General features: G+C 38.2%; 2 protein-coding genes across 9 annotated transcripts in view; one reads left to right on the top strand and one right to left on the bottom strand.

Annotated features, from left to right (window-relative positions):
- Positions 1 to 280: 280 nt before the first annotated feature.
- On the bottom strand, positions 281 to 24,896 carry LOC147311669 (coiled-coil domain-containing protein 148-like). Of its 4 annotated transcripts, none has more exons than XM_086267666.1 (15): positions 24,670 to 24,896; positions 22,630 to 22,718; positions 22,097 to 22,218; positions 17,790 to 17,893; positions 16,498 to 16,589; positions 16,247 to 16,398; positions 15,090 to 15,185; positions 14,388 to 14,560; positions 13,716 to 13,854; positions 10,468 to 10,674; positions 5,380 to 5,520; positions 3,797 to 3,915; positions 1,363 to 1,480; positions 1,044 to 1,178; positions 282 to 516 (listed from the first exon to the last, which is right to left on the bottom strand). In XM_086267666.1, exons 2-15 carry the CDS (start codon positions 22,682 to 22,684, stop codon positions 373 to 375), a joined length of 1,797 nt encoding a protein of 598 aa, XP_086123792.1. In that variant the 5' UTR covers positions 22,685 to 22,718; positions 24,670 to 24,896; the 3' UTR covers positions 282 to 372. The 4 variants fall into 4 exon arrangements, with proteins under 4 accessions (XP_086123795.1, XP_086123792.1, XP_086123794.1 ...); XM_086267668.1 differs by lacking the exon at positions 24,670 to 24,896 and adding an exon at positions 22,428 to 22,496; XM_086267667.1 differs by lacking the exon at positions 24,670 to 24,896 and adding an exon at positions 22,438 to 22,496.
- LOC147311666 (plakophilin-4-like) overlaps positions 24,854 to 26,549 on the top strand; it is a 96,430-nt gene continuing 94,734 nt past the window's right edge. For 4 of the 5 annotated variants that reach the window (XM_086267660.1, XM_086267662.1, XM_086267663.1 and 1 more), the window contains exon 1: positions 24,854 to 25,037. The gene's annotated coding sequence lies outside the window, so the exon portion shown is untranslated. The remainder of the gene's footprint in view (positions 25,038 to 26,549) is intronic. The other variant, XM_086267665.1, reaches the window with a different exon arrangement.

Raw genomic sequence — 26,549 nt, 5'->3', positions numbered from 1 at the left:
AAATGCGCTATCAAATATTTGAGGATGTTAGTAGCTTCTGCAACACAAGATTTTTTTATGCAAATACAACCCACCCTAAAATGCAGTCCGTGACTAAAGATTGATTTGTCTTTTTCTTTGCTCAACACATCTGCCAGATACTGTATGTATTTCTCATATATAAAATCTACAAGTTAGTAATTGTAATTGTCATTTGGAGGACGATACTGTAGTTAAAAAAAACTACTTTGTAAGAACTGCAGCTGTTGTAAGCACTCTTAATTAAATACCATGAAAGATTCTTACACATGAAGCAAATTCATTATAAGCCATATGTTGTTTAATATTGGGACAAGAGTGGGACTTCATAAGATGACTTAAACAAAAGTTGGGTCAGAATTTAAGTATGGACCTTGTGTCTCGCCGAGGTGGTTTGGGGGGCTCGATGACAGACAGAACCTCTCTGGCATACTGACTCTGGTGTAGACCGACCTCCCGCAGAGCCTGCTCAACCCGCACTCTTGGATCAGACACAATCTGGAAGATAGATTTTTTTTTTTTTATAAACACAGCTGCTTTATGCAACCTTTGCTGTTTTTAATGGTTCACTACACATTTAATACTTGACATAAGGTTTGATCATTAATTCATCATCATTTGGTGACAGAAGAGAAAAGCATCACAGTCTGACAATCATTAGTCAATACCTATATTACACAATACCCAAATCCTAACCTGTTAAAACAAAACCACACACAGACTCTACAGTTCACTGACTGACTTTGGTGGCCTTGAAATTAAGACTGTTGAGGACAAACACTTTTTGGCCAGCCACCCAGCTTACATAATTTTCCACCAGTGCATGGGTCACTGGTCAGTGTCACCCAAAAGGAACTGAAACTTAAGTGACTTAATGTAACGAAGGAAACGTGAGTGAGGGAGTGAGACGTCATGTAGGCTCAATACATACAGAGCAGAGATAAGAGGACAGGGGCAAATGATCATGCAGCCTTAAAGACTTTGCAAAGAAAGTGGTTAGGAGGGCAGATCCTATCATGTCTCACCTGTGTGTCTGTGTACGTGTTTATACTGTAGAGAGGCTTTTGGAGCTCAAACTCGTTTACATTCAAGTGTCGACACTTCCAAGCCTCTGTGTCTGCCATCATCCTCTCTGGGTCTGCCTCTGCCACTACCCCAACCTTAGAGAAATAAGAAAAATATACACTGGATTTACTAATAATATACAATTGTCTTTTTACTTACTGCCATAAGGTGGCAGTGATGCCTTTACTCAGATAAGGATGAGTCAAGTTTTTTTCCCCTGTGAGTTATTTCCACTGACAGAACTAATCCAAGTGGTTGAAAGACCAGATAATGCTCCACCTGGTTTCTAAGAGCTTCCAGACGATTCTGTCTCTCTTCTTCTTCTCTCTGCCGCTCAAGCTCCCGCGCCTCTCTATCCAGCCGTCGCTGTTGTAGCATATCTGCCCGAAACTGCACCCTAGAGGAAGCAGAAAAGGTGTGGACATCAGACCTAAACAATCCCTTTCTTCCTCTGCCACTGCCACAATCAACATTACATATTGCTCCTGACACAGCAGACTTCCAGGCTGTGGAGGGCTCTACGGTGCTGCCAGAGTGCAGCTCCTCTCCCATCACCTGCTTTTATCTCTGTCTCAGCTCCTCAACGAATCCCTTTCGCATCTGAATTCATTCTCACAGCCAAAGTCAACAACATTATACGGATTCAATGTGAGTGTGTGTCTGCAGAGAAATTAAATGGAAACCACACCACGCAAGAGAATGTTTTTAAAGGCACGTTTTATTTTTCAGCAGCAAGTTAACATTAGTCTGAGACATTATTTTTCCTGTTGAAAGTTTCCAGTGTGCTCACGTCTGACTGACCCCGCATCACTGATGAGGTGCGACATCTCCAGTGACTCAGCAAGGGTCGAGCATGGAGGTGTTAGAAAGTTGCAAATATTCAGAGAAAGTACTTGTAATGCTACATTGTGGCTCAGGGGGTTGGGAAGCGTATCTGTAACCGGAAGGTCTCCGGTTCGATCCCCGGGCTCTCTGTCCTGGTCGTTGTGTCCTTGGGCAAGACACTTTACCCTACTGGTGTTGGCCAGAGGGGCCGATGGCGCAATATGGCAGCCTCGCTTCTGTCAGTCTGCCCCAGGGCAGCTGTGGCTACAACCGTAGCTTATCTCCACCAGTGTGTGAGAGTGAATGAATAGTGGCATTGTAAAGCGCTTTGGGTGCCTTGAAAAGCGCTATATAAATCCAATCCATTATTATTATCAGAGCATTCTTTTCATTTAAGAAACTACAATCAGCCGTGATTTCTGATTAATACTATGTTTTTCATTTAGCAGTACATATTCCTGTGTATTCAGTAAATATTTTATGATTGATATACACTAATACATTATATATACCTGTTCAACAGCTGATTAACACAAACATCTAATCAGCTACTCACATGAGTTACAGCTACATGTCTACATTTAGGTATGCAGACACGGTGAAGATGACCTGCTGAGGTTTAAAGGAATCATCAGAATGGGAAAGGCCACTGATTTAAGTGACTTTGAACATGGCATTGCTCTTGGTGCCAGATGGGATGTCTGAGTATTTGAGAAACTGCTGATGGGCTTGGATTTGTCCACACAACTATAGAATTTACAGAGAATGGTCTGAAAATGAGAAAATACGCAGTAAGTGCCAGTTCTCTGGGCGAAAATGCCTTGTTAATGCCAGAGGTGAGAGGAGAATGGCAAAGCTGCTTTTGAGCTCATAGTAATGCATCATCAACCCAAATAACCACTCCCTGGCATAAAGGTATGCAGAAGAGCATCTCTGAATGTAAACACACATTGAAAGAGGAAGCAGATGAACTACAGCAACAGAAGAGCACACTGAGTGCCTCTCCTTTTACTAAGAACATGAACCTGAGGCTATAATTTGGACTGGCTCACCAAAATGGAGTTCACTGTACTCAATTGGCCGACATAATCAACAGATATCAATCCAATAGAAGACACTTAGGATGTGGTGGAACAAAGGATTCACATTATAGATGTGCAGCCAACTAGTCTGCAGCAACTGTGTGACGCTAACTTATTGATATGGACCAAAATCTCTAAGAATGCGTCCAGCACTTTGTTAAATCTATGCCATAAAGAATTAACAAAGTTCTGAAGGTAAAAAAAGCGGTTCAACCCAGGTACAGAAAAAAGTGTACCTAATACAAAGTGACCACAGAGTGTATGTATAAATATTATATACATATAATTTCTTCTTTACATAGGATAAGACTATGTAAAGAAGAAAAAATATAGACACTGTATTCTTAAGTTTTGTGTCCATGAAAGTTCCAAAGTGTATTATTTAATTAGTCAATGAAAAGACTGACTAATGATACATGATACAAATGAAGGTGAAATGGTAATAATTTCCTGTTAATACTCTTGAGTGAACTCTGTCACTCACTGCTTACAATGGAAATTATGTAAAAATAATTTAGTAACTGTATTTGTTCAAAGTGCTTCACATAATAATAAAATGCAGCATGCTAGATTCCACTTTTTACTCGAATGTATTTTTCAAATAGACATAGGTCACTTGTAAATTTTGGACAACACTGTGAATTCCTGTGAGTGATCGCCCAAATTGCACGCATAAAGTGGCTGACTAAAAACATGTCATGGCTGTTTTGAGTAATTCAGAAAATCTAAGGGTTCTGAGCTGCCTTTAACAACCTTGATGCACTTGGCAGCGCTGAAAACTCAAGGTCCCATGGTGCAACACTCACCTCTCCTTATCTCGCTTTGCCTGTTCTTCCATGACGCTTCTTAGATTAGCAAGCCTCTCTTGATCCCTCTGCTCCAGCACTTCTCTCCTCTTCTGCTGCTTTAAATAAAACTGTCTGACCTGGGGGGAAAAAATCAACAAAGACTAAAACTGAACAAGAACAGTGGCTACACTTCCACTAAGTTGACTCCCACGGAAACTCTTAGGATCATCATGTCCTATTGATTGAGACAGAGCAGGAATCAGATAAGTGTAAATAGAGAGAATGAGATGATATTTCAACGTCTGCCAGACTATTGTGCTAAATTATATGGAATCCAATGAGGCCTAAATGTTCTCATTAATCAGAATGTCTCAGGTTGCCTATACTCGCCTAGCAGACCCCTGAGGAGAAATTTAATTAAACAGTCAGACATACACACACACACACACACATATTCTGGTCTGTCGTACCTGTGGGTTCAATAACTAAAGTGAATAATCAAAATACCCATGTAATTATATCCACAGTGTGCTTTCAATTTGATATCCATGCATGCCCACAATTAAATCATTCAGATTCTGGAGCCATAAATGGCAAGAAATTTGAACGCAGTGAATTTTAAAAAAAAAACAAAAACCCTGCCATGGCGGAATTATTCTTTTATTTTATTCATTCCTAAAGTCCTTAAATATAATGCATTTTTATTTACCCAAAGAAACTCTATGGCATTTCTAGTACTTCTAAAAGAAAGAGACAATTACTTTCAGCGGTTGTTTTGTAGGCATTCAGTGATATTTCATTCCTTGAGAAGTCATTCATACACTCATCTGTTCATACACATGAAAAGGTTTTAGAACGAGCGCACATACAAAATGATTTGATGCTTTCAATACTGTACTGAAAGCATCAAAAAGCATGAAAGCATGAAAGCATGAAATCAATACTGTAAACACTCATCTAAACCTAAACTAATCCCCATTGTCTTCTACATAGTTGTCCCTTGTTTTTGATTGGATGTTTGCATGTTAGTGGATGGAACGCACCGCATAAGAATTCATACTCATTTTATCCCAAAAGAACAATTAAAGTTGGCCTTTCACTTCCACATTTTTATTCTTGGCCTTTGCTGGGGCAGTGTTGCATGAGTCACAGTTCAAAGAAGTTCCTCTTTAACACACATATGGTCTTGTGTCTGATGCTCAGTTCATCCTGTGTACTGTCTTAAAAAAGCTACTTTTAGCTCCTCCTTCCTGAAAGCTGGCCATAGTAGCAAACTTCTCCTGATTGGCTGCCCTTCACAAACAGCAGAGTTGTGTGCCTGAGATGACCATATTAAGGATCTCTGCTCTTATTGTTATGATACAGTTCAACAGTAGAACAAAAATATCTAAAGCTTTGAGCTTTTGGCTTTAAGGAATTACTCGCACAAAACACTAACCAACCAAAAGGTAGCATTTATCATCTAGAAAAATGCTTGCTTTAATAAAATATATAATATAAGCTAAGGTGAAACATGCAAAAGTATAGACATTAATAAGCAAATGTCCCAGGATTTAACAAACCTATAACGACATTTGTTATAAGGGTGGAGAAGTGTTTACTGTTTCTTTCTGCTGCAACCTGATGGCGGCGTCCTTCTCTCGCTCCCTCTTTAACCTCGCCTCTTCTTCCTCTTGTTGTCTGGCTGCTATTGCTGCCTCAAGCTTTGCTAACTCCTCCTGCTGGGCTCGCCACTGCTGCAACTACAAATACACATGCAGACACACATAAGGGATGAAGGAGAAAAGAAAAAGGCAGATTCTTGTCTATTAGCAACTGTTTGGAAAGAATTACTCAGACGGAGACAACCAGCTGCCAAATTGTGGCACGAACTCCAGAGGAGGTGCCAAAATTGCTTTTCACACTTTTCTAGATCCCCCTCAGGCCCCTCTAAACAATGAATCATAAAGAAAACCCTTGCGTTTGAGGCCTACACTAAAACAAAACGTATCCTAGTGAGGAGAATGGCATCCTCATTCTGCAATTTAGATTAATTATATTTACACAGAAGCTCCTCAAGTTAAAAATGTAGAGATTTTTCAAGTTTTAGCTGAGAAAAAAAAGAAAATCAATAGCAATCCTCAGTCACCCAGCTAGATATTTGGAAAGAGACTGTCTTAACTTTTCAAACACACACATAGCCACAAACATTTGCTGGGGAATGAGTGACAGGTTTGTTATGCAGCAGCCTCTCTGTGGCATGCCGGGTATTGAAGTGTTGAATACTGACCAGGCACACATTATCACCAGCAATATCATCAAGTTAATCATACATGATGTCTGCCTGAGAGAAAGCAGCAGCTGTGAGATTGAGAGAAGAATTTAAACACTCCAGCCTCTAATCCACTTCTATTTAGCAGTGCTAAAGATGGAAATACAATATGGTTATTCTTTAGAAAACTCTCGCAAATACAATTAAAATTATTTCCTGCAGATGTTTTGAGTTCTCAGTATTACTGAACCTGGAGAAGTAAGAAAATATTTATTTATTTTTGCTTCTGGACACTTTTTTAAAGTTAACTTTTCTTTTTTTTTAATTAGTACCAGGGTCTCTACTATCCTGGCATGTACTTTCCTCTTCTTCATTCTTGCCTCATAGCTATGTGCGCACTTGCTATTTAAACAGTTTCCATTATTGCTTTGTTTAGTACAATCCTGTGGTTGTGAACGGTCACAGTAATAATTTGAATAACTTCTGGTGTTCACATAATCAAACGCTTAAACCCATGCAAAAAAACAAATAAATAAATCATTTAAAAAATGAAATTTTGGCATATTCTGACAAGTTACCCAATATAACTTTAGTGGGCATATTTTCTCAGCAAAACAAGTACACATAATTAAACTATCCATCAAGTTCAATCAGTCAAAATAAGATACCTGCAAAATGTATAGAAAATCATATAGGCAGGTGTGTAGGGAGTACATATATTTTGATACACTCAGGTCACACAACAATGAAATGTTTCTTTAAAAACTCCAAGATTCCCAGTGTCTGAATGTGTTTTGTAAGACTTCTTGTTTAGGCAGGAATGAAGAGGCATTTTAGGTAGCACAAAGAGAATAAAATGGTCATTATGTACAGTCTACAGTAATTTGTCACTGGAATCTCATTTTCTGTGAATTCAAATGGAAATGGGAAACCATCCTTTTTCATGGTAGCACAAAAAAGACTGCAGAGATGTCAGAATAACAAAAGAATGATAGTCTTTTTATCGGAGCACTGCAGCTGGCTCAAAGCTTTTGTTAATATCACTGTACAGTTAAATGTCTTTTGTCAGCCGGCATTGCAGCAGCCATCATAACTTTCTATTGCAAGTTATTTAATATATATAACAGCTGATGGAAGCAGATTAGGCTTTAAAAAAATCAAAAACCATAAAATCATCAGCGCTGTAAATTACTGCAACAAACAGAAGCGAGAATAGCATTACTCCTTATTATGCGGGAACACTCTGCTGAGTGACGTTAATGATACATGAAATTTACAGAATCTTTTAAGGGACAAGAGCTGAAGTCCATTACAAGATGACAAAAATGAAACTATGCAATTATTGTTGTATTTTTACACCCAAGACAATGAACATTTTCCTGAGTTCCATAACAGGTACATCACTGTGCAAAGGAAAAATTATAGACATATGCGTAATTAACTCCTCAGAGAGTTGTCAGCTGAGCCACTGTGGAGCCCACACACTGTCTCAACTCCACAGTTGTTTTCATCTGGCCACCAGAGAGACTCGGCAGCCACTAAATGACTGACTCGATGACAGGCGATCTCCTCACACAGAGCCTAGAGAATATCCTGATTACTGTAGGAAGACCACATAAATAATGTGGCCATAAGTTAATCTATAACAGTGATGTTTGTTTGGTAAAGTACTCTGGAGATAAGGTGGGAGGGCGGAGAGAAAAAAAAAGAGTGCTGGCTATAAAAGAAAACCTCCGGTTTTGTGAAATCTTTCTTTTTTGTTTGTAGTGCCGCTTGTCCTTTGGCCTGCTCATCCCTTTCCCACCTGAGCATGTTGCAACAATCTGTCATCCCTCCAGGCTTTATTTACTCATGTGGGAAAAAAACACAATCACTCATCAAATATGCCTGGGAGCGAGATATAAGTGGGAGGTAAAATGAAAGCAAGGACACAATAAAAGGCCGGAATTAACAGTAACACAGAGAACAATACGAGCTAATTACAAGAGCCAGAACAAACGGATGGTGATTTGAAGAGTAGAGTCTGTCTTTCAGTGATAAAATGGAACGATTGTGAGCTGGGTCTCATGCATGTAATGTTGACTAGTTATCTTAAATATCTTTTTATTTTAAAACAACCACAGCTTCTACAATTTCACGTCTGGAGCGCTTTCTGAAACTGCTATATGATCAGTAATCTCATCTGAGTGCATACATATGAGTTTAGATGGTCTTCTGTGGCATCCTTGCCCCTTCTAGAACAGAAGAGTTCAAGCAAACTCTAAAATCAATTACCCTTGATTTCTTCCCACTGCACCATTCCCTGAAGAGTGTCTGAGTGGGATGGCAGCACACAACCTCACTCACTATAATGAGGTCAGAATCAGACCGGCACTAACCAAAAACTGTCCTGTGTATGCTCTCATCTGAACCCACTGAGAAGACGAGATGTGGAAACCCAAGGAAGAAAACGTAACAAGTAGGCACTTACTCTACCGCCTTAACCAAAAAGTACCATCACTATAATCTTTCTTTTATAATTCTTTTTCACAGTAAGCTGTTTCCAAAGGGTCTGTTGTCTTTTTTGAAACTGTGCTTTTCATCCTTTTCCATCAGATTACCCCCTATATGGAAAAAAACAATTGTATTGTTAAAAAAAAACACAAAAAAAAACAAAACAGGATGGACTGCTCTTGAATTATAGATCATGTTGACCGTTAGCCCTCCATAAAATATACATTTTGATTAATTCATTTATTTATATTATACTGCCAGCTCCAATATGCAAGTTTCTGCTACCATATTTTCCTACACAGTACACTAAATACAACAGGGATGACTCACAGTAGAGTCAGGGGAGTTGTTTGGATCAGAGGGAGCAGCTGCAGAAACCAAAGCATTAAAGAGGCAGACGCATCGGAAGGAGAATCCATCTTGCCTCGCTGCAGTGTCACTGCGCAGTGATGATAAAGGCGGTGGAAAGAAAGACTGAATGAAAACAAGACACCATCTGAGCCTCCACGCAAACTCAAATATGTGCACATCCACTACTTAAATTACACTCCATAAGAAAAAAATAATAACCTATTGACAGTCAGTCTTCAATTCCCCAACTTTTGCTTTAAGTTTAGGATAATGCACTTTAAGACATATCAAGTATATGATCATATATAAAGTTGCACTACTATTTAGAAAGTAAAATAAAAAAAATTGGGAGGTTTTGTTTGTTTTTGAGAATGTACTATCTTTCAAACTTTTGTATAGAAAACATTTCAACTCTTCAGTGTGACACAAATGTGAAAAATAATCTACTGGCAGGTAGCAGAAGGAAAGGAGTGGAGATCGTTATTCACAGCGCTACAAGAATATAGACTTTTTTTTAAGACCGATACAATCTTTGGTGATTTACAAACCTGATATTTTGGCCGATATTTTCTTATATTGTTTTTCCCCCATAATATTTGGTAACTGTAGCGATTTATGAGTCCTAACTAGGATGATATGAAAATGTTGTTTAAAAATAATCTTGAAAGTTGCAGAGTGCCCTCTGGTGGACAAATTATGCAACATCCACATTCATAGAACAGAGAGTTTCTTCCATCTCTTCTTTTACTTTTTAAATTTTCATTTATCAGTTTTAAATGCCAATACCGATATAAAGGCAAATACCAATTATCGGGCAATACACCACCCTCGCCAATATATATTGGCTGGGCTCTAGTTATTAACTATATATTGTGGTTGTTAGGATCAGGATCAGTCTCGTAACAACTTTCGAAACAAGATACCAAAATTGTGGTAATATAGAGTTAAAAACACTGAAAACAGAAAGAATTAATTCATGCCAAGAGGGAAGAATTCACAGATCTGTACAGAAAACAATCCTAGAACTTTGCATCTGCAAACCAACAGCAGAAAAACAACCTCTGTGGTGTTTTTTTGACAAAATGAGATTCGGTGTTGTCGGCTCCCACCAGCCCTACCTCATACATCAGTGTCTTATCCAAACAGCCACAGGACATAAGCAACTTGGTGCTATATCAACACCACATGGATTTGTTCACATGAGTAACTTGTTTGTTGTGCAAATGTGAACTAGCACCCCTCGGAGCCAGCAACATCATGTTTGCAAGACCATTCTTATTAGCTTGTTTGCATTCACAGCCCATCCCAAGTGGCAGCTAAAGCAAGAGATGCTGTCAGGCAGCCTGGCGTAATATACAGCCTCATCAGCAGATATACTGTACACAAGCAGGCAATCTGCTCCCTCAAACTTAACACTATCACAGCTGCACATGAGATAGCTTGAAAGGAATATAGGAAAAAAGATGTTATGTTAACTATATAGCATATACTAAATATATATGAGGAAAACGTATATTCTGGCACCATAAGTAGATTTCAGTGTATCTCAAAAATGCAACAACTGAAGACTCAAAGGTATAAAAGAGGCACTAACTTTTTCTCTGAGATGCAAGTAAACGTCCTGCTGGTTCTGGCGGTCTCTGTGTAGCTCCAGCTCCTCCTGGTGGGCATGTTTTGCCTCCTGCAGTGTGACCTGGGCTCGGGCCAGGAGTTCTTCATGGTCTCGCTGCCACTGCTGGGGCACTGCTCTTAGCTGCGCCTGGGTGAAGCGCTGCAAGTCCCACACATATTCATGCTCCAGCTGGAAGAAGAATGAGAATGGACTGTGTACTGTTTGTATGTTTAACTGTACAGATGTATCAGGCACAATTATAAACAGAGTCAGAAAAAAAACCTGGAAGATGACACTGTGATCATAGTGCTTCAAAACTAAAGCACCACAGCCCAAACGGCAACTCTGATATATTATGCATCGTGTTGCACCAAATTAACAATATGCTAATGGCAAACCAAAAACTTCCCTTTGTTACTACATTCTACAATAATGGCAGCAGGACCATAGGGACAAGTCTGTGTCAGATCTAACTCTGCTGGTGTATAAAATGGTCTCTCTCTCTCCTGGCTGTGAAATGTCCTACAGGAAAACAGTTCCTTTCTGTGTGAGGGCTGCCTGTAGCTATTCATCATTGTGTCAGCGCTCACAGAGGCTGCACCACTTGGCTGCTTCATTGGAACCGAGGGAATGATATTCATCTATGGGCTAATAGTGGCTAACTGACGGTGGGAAGGCATTAGACGGCTGAATGGTTTTATTGAAAATGAGTGAGCTGACAGACCTGCCAACGGAACAGAAGCGCCAGAGGCAGTCAAGCAAATCCTGTTTATTAATACACAACTTTAGAACTTGAGGAAAAGCCCCCCACCTGCTTTGTTCTTCCCTTTCTCTTTTTGCCCCTGCCTTTACTGTGGTTTGAAGTAAAGACTAAGCATGAGCCTTTGAGATATGTGCATATATGTTTGCATGCTTGTGCACAGGCTTGGGTGCACTTCAGCCATTGCACTCACAGTTTGTGTGGATGTATCCACAGCACTGTGCCTGCAGTATACACTTAGAGTGTAACACCACCTAGTTCAGCTGCTGCATTTACATTTCCTCTGCAGAGTAAGGTTTCCTGGAGGAGAATGTGAAATAAATAATGGCCATATAAACTCAGAAGTACAAAGAGGTATGAATAATTTTTACTATTAGCATGGAATATTATTATTACTATTATATTAATATTATGAAATCCTGCTGATTCTCTGCTGGTACAAAGATAATAGACATTTAATTGCCCCATCCAGCAGAGGGAGATGTCCACTTATAGCTGGCTGGAGTACAACCACCTGATTGTGAAAGTGACATGCTGGTTTTACTTTAGGTCACCCAAAAATACAAGAAATTACCATATACAGATTAAAGTGACACTTTTCTGAGATAGGGATAGCCACTTGGATATCAACTGAAGGCTATGGATAAACTACAGCAAGATATGATATATTTAAAATATCTCGAGGTTAAAAGAGAAAAGTAATAAACCTTCTACACTTCCCCTATTTTCCTTCGGATATTTTTCTACAGGATCAGAGGAAGAAAAAGAAGAACTGCAAGAAATTGCAAACATTTAGGCTGCTTTTATCACCAAGGCTCTTCAATTGTTACATACCACAAACCATTTGTCTCACACCTTCTATTCAGCTAAAATATGACTGACAAAAGCAACAGAAAATGACGCTATCATCCTAAAATGACTGCACAGAGATCAAATTTAACGGCAGGTGAGCAGAATACCATAGCTCAAACAAGAACAGGCTTCAATGCTCTAAAGTGAAAAACAACATAAGAAACATTAGGGCTAAGATGCTGACTCCATAGAAATATAATTAAATTGTGATTAAAACGCTAACTATAGAATTTCCAAGTCACCAATTTGTCTGGAGTGCTAATGGGATTTCGTGTACAAATACACGCAAAATATCACAAATCACACACATGCCAGTCACAATTCATGTTTTCACTGGAAATGCACACAGGCAGAGCTGAGTTCAGCTAGGGGGACCATTTTACTAGTTTGCTGGATATAATCAAAGACATACTTGTTCGGTTGATTTCATTTAGATATCAGATAGAGAAAAAGCCAAAAACTCTGAATAAAATCAAGATTTCTTTTTTCCACATGCTGATAGCAGAATTGCATTTGTGAGTGTAATCAGAGAGGTTTCAGCAAATCAATCTATAGTTCTCACTGATTATCCTATGCACGCAAGCCAGTCTAATTATGACTAATAGCTGAATTAGTCCAACTCTGGGAATGTTTCTGGGTGAGGGGCATGGAGAAAGACATCTCTCCTCCTTGCAAGACTCCCCTAAGGCTGAACGATCACAGCTCTAAATGCAGCACCCAGCTGGAACTGATATGAGGACAGGTCTCTGGGTGATGGTGAGGACGGAGAGAGGGTCTGGCGGTTGTCATGGTGATGCTAGGCGGTGGCGTGAGCAAATTGTCCACAGTGGGTGACATGGCATATCCTGCAGCGTGCTGAGCAGATCATTGTCCAGGCTTATCTATGTGTCTCACTGCTGGGTTCAGGGTACTAAGCTACATTGATCAGGGAGCTTGGGACTCACACTGTGGGGCTGCTTCTCACAGGGGAGTAAAGTACATTTTTAGATGGGTGTGTGGGAAAGTTAATGCCTTAATTTATGGTAAATGCATGTAAGAGAGCATGTATGTGTGTGTTTTGTATGTAGTAAAGAAAAAAGAAATAATAATAAAATGATGCTTGGTGGAAAGTGACCAATCATTCAAACCTGGGGACCAATTTACCCAAAGATACATTTTAGGCTTGAGCAAGGCACGTGATGCTCAGTTGTTCTGTGGTCAGCACACCAGACTGTGGTTGCACAGGTTGGCTTCAAGGAGTGACTCTAACTGTATGAGGAGGAACAAGACTTCTTTTCAAAGGTGATCATTGCTTCACCAGATTAATTACATTATACTACAACTATTTATTTATTTTATTTTATTTTTGACTTCTGCTGCTATTAATGTTATGCCACTACTATTCTAGTTAATAAAATGTCATAGAATAGTGTAAAAACCAAAAATATACTCAATTTACTCTCATAACTTGTAGAAAATTAATGCAAAATGTCTTTACATATGAAAATATCAACCATCAAATTTTGTACATTTAGAGATTTTTACCTATTTCCTGATTAGAACAATAGCTGGCTTTTCTGTTTGTCCATTTATAAATAAATTTAACAATTAATTCAGATTTTTCCCCTAAAGTACTTACCAGCTCTTGTCTACTTTTCCCAGGAAAGAATCTCAACAGCATATCCATGCAGAGGGCTCTGTGGTTGAGTATGTCATGAGTATACCTAGACACTGTGAACGTAAAGTGTTCATGATCGTGCTCACACCAGCCACAGAACCTGAAACAATTTCAACACAAACAGTACATGATCAGAAAGGAAAGCACTGCAACAGATAAGCAACACTACAAAATTGTCTTTCTCTACCTTCATTTGACTGCATTGCATTTTCATATAGTACATGCAGATAAAAAGCAGTACTGTGTAACAATAATATAAAAGCAGCTGTATGTAAATAAAAATCGAGCTCTGAAGTAGCTTGGAGATATTGATATAATCACTCTCCTGGTGAGAAATACGTATTTAAAAGGTTGTTTCTGCAGGGTGAAGTGACTATGCATCTATATGATTTTAATATCCTGTTGAGTTCTTAATCTTTCATCTTGACCTGTCCAGTTACAGCAGAGCTCTGCTCCCGCATGTAATTATCTAAATGAAAGGCTGAAGATCATTAAAAGCCTATTTCAGCCACCTATTTCACGTTAGCGGTAAAAACCAGCGATATATTTCATCCAGCAATGCGTAAAAACATTGAATTATGCAAATAAGGGGGAAAAAGCAAAGCTTAAATCTTCAGACATCTTCAGACATACCTGTCTGTCCTTTGCAGTTGTTCTTGGAGGCTCTGCAGCCTGCTCTGGTATCTCTCTGATAGGGAGTGAAAGGCTTCGATCAGTGAGTCCTTCAGCTCTGGATAAGGGCAGTCTGAATTCAAAACCTCTTCTGGAATGTTCACCAAATTATCTGAAGCACTAGTGAGATATTTCTGTGAAGGACAATATGGCAATCCTTGAGGTTGCCTATAGACTTTTTATGTGCTTGATATATACAGTTTTACATAAAAGTTTGGGATAATCATATATTTTGACTGACATTTGAAATTAATACAAGCAAACACAACCCCTCAAGCAGGGGTTCAAAAATTAATGCTGTGGACGGGTGTTTGGAGAAAACAGGGAGAAGCATTTCCTAAAACAAACATCTTGCTAACTGTTAAGCATACTGGTGAAAATATTCAGCTTTGTGTTCTAAATATCAACATGTTGGATGCATATCTCAGTAGTCAGTTATATAAGCAGAACTGTAAAGAGGTTACTGAAGAATAGAACGATGACCCAATAAACGTCTAACTTAGTTCAAAATAAATAAACAAAATATTCAGATGGAGCAAACTTTGGCATTCCCTGCATAATGAAATGTTAATTTCCTCTCACGACACACTGTAGCACTCACTTATTAAGGTGAAAAATATGCTATTATCGACAATGGAAATTTCTCTGCATAAAATAACAAACCTCCAGGCCAAGGCCTACAATCTCTCTCTCCAGGTCCAGATACTCTTCATCAAAGTTTGCAATAATGTCATCTTGTTGTGCTTTGACAAAGTTTATCTGTTGGTACAAGAATGAAAACATAAAAAATGTATTAAATACAGTGTTAGAAAACAAACATGCCAGTTTGACCTTTTGTTGTCAAGAAAAAACAAAATGGTAAAACAGAACTACAAATCTTGCTCTGGCTACCTTGGAAGTCCTCTGCCACAAACAACTCTCTCTCAAGATATTTATATATATTTTCTTTCGGTCATCTAAATTTATGAACTTCTGATAGACTGCTGCAATAATAGAAAATCACTAATTAGGCCTATTAAAACTGTAAGAGCCTAATTAAAAGGAGTAGTTAGATCTAAGGTAATGTTTAAGAAATATTAAGCAGTATTAACATTTTTAAAAGTTGTACACAAGCATAGTGTCGCCTACTGTGTGCTTTTCTATTTCTTTTTGTACCACCCAATTCTGTGCCAATTTTAGTGTTGTTTTTAAACTCCTCACTTTCACTCCAGGATGAAAGCACAATTATACAGCATTCAGCTTCTCTTTTTTATTGTGAGGCAGAGAAAGGAAAAGTGGTGGAATAAGAGATTGGGAAAGGAAGACAAAATGTGTGTTTATCAGCAATCAGGTGGGTAAGGGCTATGGGCCAATAAGAGAATAGGAGGCCATGGGGGGGAATACACTTCATTCCCAGTAAGGTGTTTCTGAGACCCGGCTAACTCCTTAATCTCACGATTCATCTCTAGACCCAGCAAAAGCCTCTCAGAGTCACAGACAGAATTTATGTCTTTAGGGTCCACAGATATCTAACAAACAACAGCTTCATGGACAGCATATACTGCTGGGCACAAGGTAAGATCACTGTGTGAAAGTAAGAGATTGTAAACTTCTGTGGAGGAGCTGGATGGGCTATTTTGGTCTGGTACCTGCAGAGAGTTTCCGCTGATTAGATTTGCTTTTGAAGACTTGAAGTGTATAGACAGGAAAAAATACTGCCACTTTTTTTCTTTTTTCCCCCAATCAAGGACATATGTTGCAAAACACTCTTTTATACATGTATATATATATGGCTGGTCTTTATCAAAATCACTAAGCCCTTATTCCATATCTCACAATACCTGTTGTATCACTTGTTCCCAGTTTGATGGATGTGCAGAGAGCTGCTGATGTTGTACTTCACCCAGTCTGAAGACCAGGTCATCCCTGAGCTGATAAATAGGCTGCACAGAGTTTATCCTGAATGCCTCAATTTCCCTCTCAAGAAACAGTTCTAAAACCCGAAAACACACAGGTATACACATTAGCAGTGCACTGCTTAAACAGCAAGGTGATGGTGACACAAATGCACATAAAAAATGTAGTTGTTTACCATATTCTTGAAGAGAGAAGATGGCACTGTCCGTTATATTGTTTGGCCTGATCTGCTTTATAAAATAATGGATGTCATTTTCAGCTTTCTCTCTGTTGGAGAGAACAAATGCATTCTATTAAATGCAAACATATCCATTAATTTAAATGACAAATAATGAACTCATTTTAAACCTAAGCATAAATGATATAATTATGCAAAATGGCCTGTTTCAGAATAAGAGACTTTATTTATTTATCTATTGATGCAAGCATCACTGTAATGCAGTACCTAATAAACATGGAGTTAATGTCAGCTTCCTAACGTTATGGAGTGCTCTGTAGCTTAATCTATAAAACTATATGACAACTTATTGATCTGAATTTGTACAAGCGGCCATGACCTGAAAGGTAGCTGCTAATTATACATAACGCTGTAAAAAGTATATATTTTACCCTTAAATGAGTAAAATAAAAAAGCATGTTCTTTGCATTTGGCTTACAACAATTCCACATTTAGAGATGGCCATAAGAAGGTGAAAACTTTTTTTCATCTATCTCACACACACACACAGAGTATTACAGACTTCGCTGGTGGACTTTCTCCAAAAGTTTGACAAAAGTTAGGGGTAGGATGTCTTGTTGCTGTGAGCAGCTTCATACTGAAATGACCCACAGAGAGAGCTACAATAATTATTTGTTTCTTGCTAACATGGTTGAGATGGTTGCAAAAAGGAACAAGTAACCATAGAGATATACTTTCCTGTTTGCTTGTTTGAATCCCAAGGTACTTTAACTAGATATGTGTGGAGAGAGATGCAAGCAGTGGCACATCCTTATGACTAGGCTCATTACTGAGGATAACGCTTGTGTACATCATTAACCTTGGGTGGCTCAGACATAGTCATTATGCAGCCAAACAAGCTGCACCCCAGAGCTAGTGCTGCCCTTCTCACTTCACAAGACATGACACTGCTGGGGCCCCCAGTCCCACACTTCTGCCTCAACCCACAGAGGAACACTTTTCCTCCATTTAGTATACCCCTCTGTCTCTGCATGGCTATAACCACCCACTTCTCTCTGTTAATTTAATGTCATGGAGTCAGAAAATCAGCTTAAATATCCTCTCTTCATTTTTTCTCAGACACATTTTTTGTTTCATCTTTTTTGTGTGTCCAGTTTATTCATTTATTTATTTTTTCATGCATGTTCCTGGCTAGGCATAATGGGGCTTAAGTGGAATGGTTGCATGGTGTAATAGCAGATTCAGAAAACTGCAGCAGATAATGACAGGGAGTAATAGGGGGCTCTTACTCAGCCTTTTGCAGCCTGAGGCACTCTGTGCTCCACACCTGTCTGTGCTGCCGTAATATGGAGCTCTCCTTGGTTGCCTTGGCTGCACAGCGAGTCTTGTGAACCTATAAGATGGTTCACAAGGCAGTTAAATGCAAAGCAGGAATAAACAGTTTTCCTGGAAGCACAACATGCATTTGGCTGGAGTGCTTGCTTTTAAATGCACTTTAACTAGGAACATTTATTTCCGCCTACAATTAACTTCATCCGGAGAGATCTCTATGCGCAGTGCTTTAACGCATCAAATGTCTAGACCATTTTGAATGAAGCACAAAGCATATTGTGCACATAGTTTATACATACATCATAATGTTGCAAAGAATGTGAAATACGCAGTATTCTTATGGTTGAAAGCATTTAATCCATTTAAAGGCATGCTTCAGTTTTTATTAGCATTATTAAATCTTTGAGTGACTCATAATTCAGCTGGAACAGTGTCACTATTAATGCAAAAAAACAAAATAAACTGGAAAAAATTTGATGAAACACAAATGATACACATTAGGCATGTTAATAGGAGAAACGGGGGAGGTAGCAGTCTTAATCTGTCATCACTTGTGGGTTCCCCCCCCATAAACCCTCTTTAAAGCACTCCGTTAGAGCACCTTTAGCATAGCAACGCATTGTCTTATCAGTGTTTTTTTTCACAAAATATAATCTCACAAAACCAAAACATGGTTGCAAGTAATTTCCAGATGAGCAGTGAATAAAATGATTTGGGTATACATTCAAATGCTGTGTCTATGTGTTCAGAGGGGATTGCTGTTTTTGGATATGTTTTGCTAATGCTCATTTTATAGTAAGTCAATCTACAGTGCTCAGTTGGATTTTAGTGCAGCACTGAAATAAAAAAGGCCAAACTGCTGATATTCCATGCCTCTTCCAGGCAGTGTATTATAGGTAATTTTAATTTGCACTGGCTGTCTAATAACTCATTTGGACTGCAAAAACTGTGCCTGGAGCAAAAATTACATCACCTCATTTGTAGTCTCACTCTGCCAAATAAAACTAATCCATTAATATCTACTCTTATTAGCATTATAATAGCCATTAAATTGGTTAGCTTCCCAATCAGTTTTTAGGTAAAGGCACTTAAAACATTTTAGTGAACATTATTGTTTGCTTAAACCTAACCAAAGGAAAATTGAGGTCTTTAATTCTCATATTTAAAGTTTTTCTCACACCACATTATACATTTTCATGCATTTAACAACATTTCCTTCCATTTAATTCTTAACCCATACCAATCTTATTTTTATGCCTCTGTTAAACAAAATGTATGGCATTTTAAAAATCGCTGACATAACACTTCCTGGCTTCCAGACGGAAAATGTAAAAAAATTTATAAAATATTCAAAGGTCTGCCTGGATTACATGCCACCTTGCAAGACCCATACGAAATACCTGGATTAAAAAAATTGAAAATGGTTATTTGCAAGTCAGAAGACCATAATACCGTCGGAAAATCAACTCTGTACTTGACCTAGAATATTCTGTGTAAATCCATGGCTCACCCTTCATACATTTCTCACGTTTCCATAGATCTTTCCACAATAGGCTCCTTGACTTGTCATAAAAGAAAAAAGATTTTATGTTACTAATAACATAAAAGAGGATTTTCTTCTAACTCTGGTTCATTCTTTCTCTACTTTCTGTGAAACAAACATGTAGTAGTTCTTCATGTGCAATGAAAAGTTGCACTACTTCAAGAAAAAAAATGAGGCCATTTTCAATTTGAAAGCAGCAACACATTTCTAAAAAAGTTGGGCCAGAGCCATGTTTAGCGATCTCCTCTTTGTGTAACAACAGTATGTAAACATCTGAGGAGACCAGCTGCTGGACTTCTGGGAGAGGAATGTTGTTCCATTCTTGTCTGACGTAGGATTCTTGCTGCTCAACAGTTCTATATCTGCTTTGTCATATTTTTCATTTAATGATGTGCCAAATGATTTTAATTGGTGAAAGTTCTGGACTGCAGACAGGCCTGTTCAGCACCCTGACTCTTCTGCTACGAAGTAATGCTCTTGTAATAGATGTTGGATTGATGTGCCCCATATCATCAGGAACTGAGAGCTGATAACAAGCTGGATGATCCCTCTCTTTAGTCCAGAGGATGAAGGATGTTTTTGAAAAGCATTTCATATTTAGATTTGTCTGACCACAGAGCAGTTTAACACTTAATTCAGTCCATTTCAAATAAGCTTTAGGCCAGAGAAGACACTGCCCTGTCTGAATCATGTTACACATGGCTTGTTCTTTGCATCACAGAGTTTTAACGTGTCTTTGTGGATGACATGCTGAACTGCATTCACAGGCAGTGATTTCTATTCCTTTGCCCATGCAGAGACTTCCATGGTAGAATCATGGCTGTTTTTAATGCAGCGATGCACGTCACAGGCATCCAGTATTAATCTTCAACCTAGTCACTTGTGTACAGAGATTTGTTCTCTGAATCTTTCGGTAATACTATGTACTGTAGATGACAAGCTGTTTACATTTTATGGAATTCTTCCACAATTAGTAGACACAAATTTTTTTTCCCAGATTGGTGAACTTCAACCCATCTTTACTTCTGAGAAACTTTGACTCTCTAAGATCTCTTTTTATCCTCTGACCTGTTACTGACCTGTTGCCAAGTAACCTAATATTTTTCATGAAATACTAAAATGTCATATTTTCTATCTTCTGTTATTATTCTGTTTTATGTGATTTATAAATCATTCCATTCTGTTTTTATTTATATTTTACACAGTGTCTTAAATTCTCTATAATAGGGTTTGTATATTCAGCTCGTAGACATCCACATGAACAATGTAAAAATAGTTGTATGAGGACATTTAATTTCCTTTCATACACAATGAGTAAAAAGTCATCTTTTTCAGTTTGAAGGATTTAAACTTAAACCACAGGTATTGTTATAAGCCATGTCTCATTCTTTTTTCAACTTCTCCCTTCAGGTGTTGCCACCCTATCCTCTGCATCACACCAATTATCTGCGTGTCCTTTCTCACTACATCCATTAACCTTCGCTTTTTCCTAATACATGCACTATCACTCTTCTACCCATGGCCAAACCATCTCAACCTTGCCCCTTTTACTTTGTCTCCAAATCAGCTCCATCCTGAGCAGTCCCTCTGATATACCCTTTCCTTATGCATTTTTCATTCTTTATTGCTCCTTTTAATACATTTTGAAATACAAATCATCAATGAAATGTCATACATGAGTAAAGGATCAATAACTTTGCAATCACACAAAGGGGATTCTCCCACAATATTGGAGACATGGAATCTGTCAGTTATGCATTTTCTTATAATATAATGTGTTTCAGCAAAAACACATAAACATTAATATAGGTGAATCAGTAGGGAAAATGTAGCAATATTATGCCCATTTGTTGGATGTCTACCTGTAATCAAAACAGTACTGAAAAAAATATGTTTCCCACTCCTTTTTTTAGTGTTTACATACACACATATCTGTATATTGGGTAACACAGTGCACAGAGTGTAGTATAGAGCTGCCAAGTGTTTACTGTCTACTAATGCTGCCAGTCCATTTATAGAAAGCAAAAATGATCCCATGCTTGAGGCTACTCATGGTAATTTATTTACCCCTATCACATCACCAATATGAGATGTTCAAAAAGCCTGCTTTTTCAGGAGGGCCAATATGAACATAGCCTCTCTTATCTAAGTTATCCAGAGCACAGGGTTGAAGAAGCCATGGGCTATCACGATGATGCTAGAAGGCTTCTGACACAATTTACTAATTAAAACAACACAGGTCTAACAGCCTAATCTCCAGTGCCCCTAGCATTAACTTTTTGATCAGCTCATAATCATGTGACTATGAACTTCAAACAGTGTGGTGGGAAAAACCACAGGAAGCCAAATGAATATTCACAGAAATGCCATTCTGTATGGCAGTGATATTACTGCTCTCTTTCATGTTGTTGGACAAACTACAAGAATTATGCAATGTCTATTTTATGCTAAATGAAATCCTTTTACAGCGTGTGGCATATATGAAAGAGTGGGAAAAGGTAAACACACACACATGCACGCACACAGATATTGCACTTTTTACTACTACTGAGGACATGCTATTTAGTTAACACTTCCTTTGATGTATAATGAGTGGTTTTATTCCACATACTCCTTTATTTGCTGCTGAATCAACGTGTTATTAAATGCAACAGGACTTTATTTTAGGAAAACACAGCTTTTTTTATTAGCACAAGGATTATAGTGCTAAGAAAAGGTTACCTTTTGTCCAATTAGATCAGTCTCCTGGCGTTTGGCATCAACAATCGCTAGTAGTCTTTTATATTCTGCCGGCTTGTATTTTGAGCTGCCAAGACCATTTTTCATTCGCACTGTCAGTTTTTCTGCATGGATGAAAACAGATGATATGGATGAATTAGGATCACTGGAATTCTTGAAAATCTCATCACTTTTAATGTCTGAAGTAAAAACTTTATGCTGACTTCAGCAAAAAAAAAGGTTAGACAGAGGAGCAGCACCAGTTAAGCTCTAATGGATTGTATGTGTAATAAAGAAATGATTGCACAGGAGGAGGGGGATAGCAGAGACAAACTGTGTCAGACGTTTTTTTTCAGTGCTTCGGCTTGACTCAAGGAAGCAGGTGGATAAACACAAGCTGTGCCTGTGACAAAAACAACAGACTTGAAAGGCACCTGGAGAATTCGACATGAGGGCTTCAGGTCAAACCGGTTCAACAGTTCAGTAGACCACTATGTCAGAAGCCAGAATATTCCAGCCATTTTTCACTCACTTACCAACATCTTCCGTTTTAATGCTCGTTATGAATGTTTGTAGATCCTTTCCACTCATCACTGTGGAGCTTTATCTTCATGCACCAGAGTACCTTCAAAATAAATACATTAATTATTGCGCTGCAAACACATGCACAGCTTTGTTGCCTACAAAAAAAAAAGTTTGGTGTGACATTGTTTAAAATGCTAGTTAACATCAACAAGTTTTAGTGTACTGCAGCCAGTGTGTGTGTGATATACTGCTGGAATGTTTTTTTTTTCTTTTTTGCCTTTGTTTTGGATTAAGCTTGGAAAGATTTTCGCACAGGATTCATCTCCTTTCAAATGCATGGTGTGTGAAGAGATGGGATGAACTATGCAGGAATTAATTTTTTTATGATAGGAGGGAAAACAGATGCGCTGTTCTGAATCCTTTTCTATTTTTTGCCCATGTCTCCATTACATATAGACTTAAATACCAATTTTAAGGACAGCAAAATTATTATTTTTTCCATTTCAACACCAAATGGCAAGCCAAGGTTAGGATTCAAGACATAGGTCATTCTAGAAATGTCAATTTTTCTGTCCCTGGCTTTTACTACACTTAAAAACCACTTTATTTACAATTTATTTCCATGTTAAATTTGAATATTTTTTCCTTCCTCATCCATTAAATTCACAATATCTGTTTTTTTAATTAAATTATATAGAAGAACAGGCACCACCACAGCGTTTGTCCCCACAGTGGAGTATGGTGGGTAAAGGCTGTGTTTTTTTTGTTATATGTTTTGCATATAAGTTTTTGCATCAAATCAATCAGATATGTTAAAAATATGATGACTGTGACAAAATGAAGCAAAATGTGAAATAAATATTGTAAGATATATAAAGACAGTCATGGTCCCTTAAAACTGTGTCACTGGTGTTATGAGAAACGTTTATTATTTTGAAACAAAACATCCCAACAATGACATCACTTGACTTACTATCACAGATTTCCTGAAGCACTATAAAGAAATGGTCATGATGAGACCAGTGTCTCTTTTCATTTATCAGATTTTTTTCTGTTTTATCTTGTAATTTCATAAGAAGCTTTTAGTTGAAGTCACTAATACGACACAGTTAGGAAATTGTTAAAGAAAAACAAAAACAAAACAACAGAATATAAATAGATTAAATGACATAATTTGGTGAGTATAAGATGACTGACATCATGTGTGCGCATAGTAAAGCGCTATATAAATACAGGCCATTTACCATTTACCATGTGGTTTGATGCTTGCAGCATCTATTTTGTAAAAAGCATTTTCCATGAAAACTGTCACTGCTGTTACCTTCCTTATGGGTAACATTAGACCCCTGAGATAATAATTTTACATCCACTGAAATTTGGTACAGGTACAGGTTAAGATATAAAGAATGGCATTGTCACTCGTTTTAAGTGTTCTTTATATGCTTTCATTTGATTTTATTGCTAATAAATGGCTTTGCAAATATCATACATTGACGCTTTGAACAAACGCTTTGAAATAATAAAATATTATCTTATGATTTTTGCATTATCATTGCATTATTCTAAATAATAATTAATAGAAGCCCCCCAAATTTGCATAATGAGTAAGATAACACCAGTGACGAAAAGGTGGCACGTGGGGTAAATGTACAAAAGAAATATTTTTTTAAAAATCATTAGGTTGTCTTTTTTTTTTTTTTTTTTTTTTTTTTGCTGTTAAAACTATGGCCATACAACTAACCTAAATATTTTCCAAGCCAAGCTCTGTTAATTTACTTTACCGACTTTTACCAATTGTTATATTACTTAATTAAACTAGAAAACGCTTAACTTTATCATTGTCATAGCTGCTACTGCTATAGTTTAGCGACAGTACTTAGGTAGAATTTATGCTCAACCTCACAAAAAAAAACACATAAAAAAAACAAGTGAACCAAAGGTTTCCTACAAGACCAAGCTCAAACTACACCTACAATAAAGTTACACACAACAATTAGCGATTATTTGCGTTGTAAACTAAGTATATATACCCGACGAGCCACCTAGCTTACCTTGTTCTCTCCCTTCTATAGTGTATGGGTTGACAAAACAGGTAACCAAGGTAACTATCATCTTCTCAGTCATTGGTTAATTTAACAACGCGTACCTCTTCGGGAACGCCCCCGTATTCGCTTTGCAACCAATCAGGAGTGCACATCGGTTTCCCACATTCCCGCTGACGTCATGCACGCTCGCATTGCCTGGGACTGCTGTTGGAGGCGAGGAGCAGCCGAGGGGTCGTCTTCTTCACTCGAGTGTGGACGCGAGTTTCATTCTTCCACATGCATGGGACTAAAAGGCAGGACTTTACAGATGAAGTTACACGTTCCAATGTAGATCCAAGCCGCAGCTCAGCCAGCACAACTACAATCCTCCCAAGGTATGGAAATGTTTTTCTTTTCTTTGCAAACTGCTAAATAATTGGAGCGAAAACGCAGGGAGAAATGAAAGCATCTGTGCGCAGAGCAGGCAGGAGGGTATGGGCTGCTTTCTTGAAGTCGGAAAGTGAAAAGAGAGTGGTTGCTTTTTTTTTCAGTCTGTGCATGCGGCATAAGACAAGCTTCTTTTGGCTTCCTCTCAGCGGGGAAGAATCTAATACTACCCTAATCTGTTTCTTGTGACCAAATCATCGCAAACAACGCACACCTTTGAGGGACCTTCACGCGCTGTTTTTGATGCCATGCCTAACCGTTGGGGTGAAAACTTGGCCGGCTAATGTAAATGCACGGAAACTGCTCCGGGGTTAGTTTTCCTCTTGTAGAAAAACTCACTTTAGTGTGGCAATGCCCTTGAAAACGTGTTGCTAAGTAGTGCAGGAAAAGGCAGGTGAGCTTAGAGTGTGGGAATCTTTGGAATGCGAGGTCGCCAAGGGGCGGAGATCCAAACTCTGCTCCTATTAGATTGGCGTACCTTTTACCCTCAGGTTGAACTAGCTACGTTCAAGCTACGCCATATTTAATGACTTCTATTTTGCATTTTAACGAGGGTAGTTTCTTTTTTAACGGTAACCGTGACTCTACGTTGTCATAGTTTTGCACCGTGCAAGATCAACCTATCTTTGTGGCAGGGGTAGTCTGAAACAGTAATTCAGACCGGGGATTTGATTCATTCCCAGGCCACCTTGTTCATGCGATCCTCACCAAACTGCTGTCTTTGAAGGCTTTTTACTGGTTACAAACTGAGTGCTTGCTCTTTAGGGTATCATATGGGCAGTGGTAGAAGGAATACTCAGGTACTGTTACACTTTGCAGTAGAGGCACATTTGTATCTTTAGGTGTTACAAAAACACTTTAAAGTGTTCTTGTCAAAAACAACTCTTTGTATTAGTTTTTAACGGCTTATATTTGTCTTCTTTATCAGTAGCATTTATTCATAAAGGAAAAACACCATATTCACAACAGTCTCATAAAATCACGTCAGTCAAACAAATGACTCGGGATATAATTTATAATTAAGATAACAAAATAAAAAATTGGCAGAATCAAATATATAAGCTCTATGTTTCTATTTCCAAAGAAATCACATCATGAAGTGATTACTTTGTTATTAAAAAGGAAATCTGTAGCCAATACTATACAAGCATAACAGACACAAGCATGCACTTAAGAAGTGCATGAGAATATATAAGCTACGTGTGTTTGCTTGTTTGTCTTTCTGTCTGTCTTTGTACACAAAATGAAAAAAGGAGAGGGAAACCAGTGAGTGCAGACCCACAGAGGTGGGGGTGAAACCGTGTAGGTGTAAATGTAAGCAGACAAAGGGTTTTAGAGTTGAAGGCGGGAAAACTCTGGATTCCCAGAATCTTTAAAATGAAGCTTTTGTGCCAACTTTGCCAAGGTCGAAATACTCAAGCTGGGATGTGCCGCACATTAGTGAAAAGAGAAATGAGTGA

Source organism: Aulonocara sp. 'chitande type north' Nkhata Bay, linkage group LG16, assembly GCF_057382095.1.
Source record: "Aulonocara sp. 'chitande type north' Nkhata Bay isolate Kocher_YH1m ecotype deep benthic linkage group LG16, A_spYH_male_GT1.1, whole genome shotgun sequence".
In the NCBI taxonomy this organism is placed as follows: domain Eukaryota; kingdom Metazoa; phylum Chordata; class Actinopteri; order Cichliformes; family Cichlidae; genus Aulonocara; species Aulonocara sp. 'chitande type north' Nkhata Bay.
This window is presented reverse-complemented; position numbering and strand designations above follow the sequence as displayed.